At 53.8% G+C, this 4,494-nt stretch overlaps 1 protein-coding gene across 1 annotated transcript; it reads right to left on the bottom strand.

Annotated features, from left to right (window-relative positions):
• Positions 1-1,888: 1,888 nt before the first annotated feature.
• Positions 1,889-2,851, bottom strand: LOC141736673 (olfactory receptor 14A16-like). Its single transcript, XM_074571227.1, has one exon. The coding sequence runs from the start codon at positions 2,825-2,827 to the stop codon at positions 1,889-1,891; it is 939 nt and encodes a 312-aa protein (XP_074427328.1). The 5' UTR covers positions 2,828-2,851.
• Positions 2,852-4,494: the final 1,643 nt, after the last annotated feature.

The raw sequence follows: 4,494 nt of genomic DNA, 5'->3' as shown, positions 1-4,494 counted from the left end.
GGATGGAGGAAACTCATGGCAAAGGGCTCCTCTGCAAAGCGGGAGAGGAGACGAGCAAGCAGAGAGAGGTTAAAGGCAGCTGGGAGTGGGAAGAGACTGAGAGCTCACAGAGAGAGAAATCTTCACAGCCCTCGACACGGTAAGTCTCTGGGTGCAGGGCAATGCGCTGCAGTTCCTGCAGGGATCTCCTAAAGCTCTCATAGCCCAAAACCTATGGGATCTCTCTCCTGTGTAGAGCAGGAGGACCTGCCCAAGATCAGAGATTCTCTGCTGCACCATCAGAGGGAGTGGACGTTTCACCAGGACTTTTCCAGAAGCACCTGAAGACAAGCGCTACCTGGGAGTTGTAACTTAAGCCAAAAGTTAAAGATGGCAGCAAAGAACCACTTGCCGCTCGCTTGGGCCTTCCCAATACGGGAAGAATCAGAAGAAAAAGGCAAAACTATTGGGTTGAGACAAAGGCAGTTTAACAGAAGAGCAAAGGGAAGAAGAAAACAACAACAGTAACACGGACAGAGGAATGTACAAACACAATTACAGAACCGCCGCTCACCAACTGGACCCCGGACGCCCCAGCCTGCTCCCCAGCAGTGACTTCCTGGCCCCTCCTCTGGCAGCTCCACCTGGCCATGGCTCACATGGGATGGAATACCTGTGTCCCTGATGGAGCCCGGGCAGAATTAACCCTGTCCCTGCTGGAACCAGGACAATGACTTGCTTCCTTCTCCAGGAGACCTGGCTCTGCCCCACATGCCCACTGGAGCACATCCTCACATGGTCACACAGTGCCGCTAACATTGGGGTTTTCCTCTCCTGGGCACTTCCCACACCACTCCAGACCCACCCTGGCTCTCTCCCACCTTCCCCGCCATCTGCCCAGCCCAGCCCAAAAGAGCCCCCTGGTCTGGGCTGGCCCCACAGCAGTGCTCCCCACAGGGAACTGCAGAGCTCTGGGCACTCCCTCCACAGCCCCAGCCCCTCTGAAGGGCACCGCAGCTGCTGGGGGCAGAGAGGGCTCTCAGCCTCCCCATCACCCCAGGGCTGGAGCTAGCCCCAAGGGCCAGCAGAGGCCACTCACTCTCTGGCTCTCCTGCCTTCAGCTGCAGCTGATCCCCAGCCCAAACTGCCTTTGCCCCGCTCTGCCTCCCCGCCTGCCCTGCTCCCCAGGACAGCAGGAGACTCCTGGCCCTGGGGCTCCTCAGGCAGCTCCCGCATCTCTCCAGTCTCCCTTCCCTCTGCCTGCTGCATCTTCACTGCCTCCCACGGCCCTGCAGAGTCCTGGCTTGTGGGTACCTGGATTTAGTGATTTGTCCTGGGGGGACCTATCTCTGCGACTTAAACTCTTCCGTGTCTCCATTCACTTCCGAACCCAGAGAACATGGAGTGTCCCCGTCCTCTCCTGACCACTCCAGATTCCTTTCCACATGGATTGAAATCTGCCATCAGCCCCATCGTACCTGTGACAGCCTGAGGAATGTTACTGGGAGGTCACGTACCATCTCCACTGCCCCTCTACACCAAGAAGAGAGCCTTCAACTAAGTCTCGGTGTCTAAAATATGCCAGTGCTACTGTGACATTGTTTCCCAAAACAAAGTGGAAAGACACTTGGAAAGTCCAGTTCCTTAGGCTTGTTTGTAGCCAAAACCGTATCAAGCAGATCCAGCCATCAGGCACCACACTCAGGAGATACCTTTTTATTGTAGAGATGCTCTTAGGGAGGAAAGAGGTGACACATGGTTCTTCAAGGATGAGACACAACAGGAAAGAGCCTCAAGAGAAGTGCTACGATCCCAAGCAATTACCTCTAAGTATGATTATCAGGAAAAAAAAAAAGCAGAAATTTATCTGAAACGTGATTTGAACACTATGAAAGAAAGGGGAAGAAAATTACTGTTGATGGTGCAGGATCCATTGGGTCTGTCTCCTCAGGGCACCCTTGAGCTCCTGGTTCCTCAAGCTGTAGATGAGGGGGTTCACTGCTGGAGGCAACACCGAGTACAGCAGTGACACCACTAGGTCTAGAAATGGAGAGGAGATGGAAGGGGGCTTCAGGTGGGAAAATATGCCAGTGCTGACAAATAAGGAGACCAAGGTCAGGTGAGGGAGGCACGTGGAAAAGGCTTTGTGCCGTCCCTGCTGCGAGGGCATCCTCAGCACAGCCCTGAAGATCTGCACATAGGACAGCACAATGAAAACAAAACATGCAAAGACTAAACAGGCACTGAGTAGAATAATCCAAACTTCCTTGAGGTAGTCTGAGTTGGAGCAGGAGATCTTGAGGATCTGGGGGATTTCACAAAAGAATTGGTTTAGGCCATTGCCTTGGCAGAGAGGTATTGAAAATGTATTGGCAGTGTGGAGCAGAGCATAGAGAAAGCCACTGCCCCAGGCAGCTGCTGCCATGTGGACACAAGCTCTGCGGCCCAGGAGGGACCCATAGTGCAGGGGTTTGCAGATGGCAACATAGCGGTCATAGGCCATGATGGTGAGAAGATAGAACTCTGCCGAGATGAAGGTGACAAACACAAAGACTTGTGTAACACATCCCGAGTAGGAGATGGCCCTGGTGTCCCAGAGGGAGTTGGCCATGGCTTTGGGCAGAGTGGTGGACATGGCACTCAGGTCGAGGAGGGCGAGGTTGAGGAGGAAGAAGTACATGGGGGTGTGGAGGCGGTGGTCACAGGCTACGGCAGTGATGATGAGGCCATTGCCCAGGAGGGCAGCCAGGTAGATGCCCAGGAAGAGGCAGAAGTGCAAGAGCTGCAGCTCCCGCGTGTCTGCGAATGCCAGGAGGAGGAAGTGGGTGATGGAGCTGCCGTTGGACATCGGATCCCTTTGTTCCCGAGGTACTGCCAAAGGAGGAAAGCACACTCACAAGTCAGGACAGCTCTGAGCAAATCTCTTCCCATTGCCTGCCTTCCAAACCCAAACACGGATTCCTGCCGCCCGGCCAACCCCCATTTCTATACTGAGCATGACGTCTGTGGTATGGAATATTCCTATGCCCAGCTTGTCCTGCCTCTGCTCCCTCTCACTTTCTACAGGAAACTGAAAAAGTCCTTGACTTAACATACACCCTACTTAGCAATAACTCAACCAAAATAGCTTATCATCATTAGTCTCATACTAAATCCAAAACACAACAGCTTCTAGGAGGAAAATGAACTCTCTCCCAGCTGAAACCAGGACAACTCCCAGGTAGCACTTGCCTTGAGGTGCTTCTGGAAAAGTCCCTGTTAAATGTCTACTCCGTTCGATGGTGCAGGAGAGAATCTCTGATCTTGGGCAGGTCCTCCTGCTCTACACAGGAGAGAGATCCCATAGGTTTTGGGCTATGAGAGCTTTAGGAGATCCCTGCAGGAACTGCAGCGCCATTGCCCTGTACCCAGAGACTTACCGTGTCGAGGGCTGTGAAGATTTCTCTCTCTGTGAGCTCTCAGTCTCTTCCCACTCCCAGCTGCCTTTAACCTCTCTCTGCTTGCTCGTCTCCTCTCCCGCTTTGCAGAGGAGCCCTTTGCCATGAGTTTCCTCCATCCCAGGTGCCTGGACCAGTTTAGTGGGAGAGGTCCAGCTCAAGGCATTTTAATGCCCTCTCTGGTGGTTTTGGTGCTGAGCCCATGAAGCTCAGATACAGGGGAAGCTGATGAAACCTCTCCAGAAGTCAACGTCAGATGCAAACTCCAAAGTTTCTTGGAGCGTTAATGGGTCCCACTGAGGGCCATTACTGCCAAAGGCTCCTGGGGACTCGTTCGAGGGAAAACTGGAGGCGGTAAGGGCAGGCAGGCAAAGGCAATGGAGAGGTGTCTCTGATGCTGGCTAATGCTGAATGTGTGAGAGGAAGGCAAAGGGCCAAGCCCTGGCCTCCAGCCCCTGGGAAGGGAGATCCTGCCCCACAAGCACAGCTCAGGGCTCTTGCTGGGGCATTGTGATGGGAGGACGTGCAATGCCAAGGGCAGAAAGACAGAATGACGGCTCCCGGGTGGGGAAGAGGAGGCGCTAAGGCCCTAGTGCTGTAAGGATAAGGTGTCTTCTGGTAGCCTTGGTGGCACAGACAACAGCCACAGCCAAGAGGAGAAAGACATAAGCACTGTTGGGGGCTTTCAGCCTTGCCAGCTCCCTTGATCATCTCCACCACAGGCGGTGCTATGGTGTCCCACATCTGCTCCTCTTCCCCTGCAGGCTGCAGACATCCCCCCTGCTTCCCCGTCTTGCTCTCCCCTCAGCATCTCACTGCCTTTACTCATCTCTCTCCATCGTCCTTGGCTGTTCCTGAAACACAATGCCTTGGGCTGATCCCGACTCCCTCTGGGTGATCTGTTGCAGCACAGCACTGCCCTTGCAGTGGCATTTCTTTCTCCTGGTGTCCAGTCTCCACCTCCCAAGCTGCCCTTTGTTGCATTATTTCTTTCTCCTGCTGTTTCCCAACAAAGAAAAAACCCATCGTCTGTGAAACAATCTTTCAACCAGGTTCAGGCTATTCCAATAGTGCCCAG

Source organism: Larus michahellis (genome assembly GCF_964199755.1).
Source record: "Larus michahellis chromosome W unlocalized genomic scaffold, bLarMic1.1 SUPER_W_unloc_1, whole genome shotgun sequence".
Lineage (NCBI taxonomy): Eukaryota > Metazoa > Chordata > Aves > Charadriiformes > Laridae > Larus > Larus michahellis.
The sequence above is the reverse complement of the archived record's forward strand: the minus strand, read 5'-3'. Positions and strand labels throughout refer to the sequence as shown.

Excerpts from the sequence above, each read along its gene's own strand:
- LOC141736673 (XM_074571227.1), bottom strand. The coding sequence starts at position 2,827 with ATGTCCAACGGCAGCTCCATCACCCACTTCCTCCTCCTGGCATTCGCA.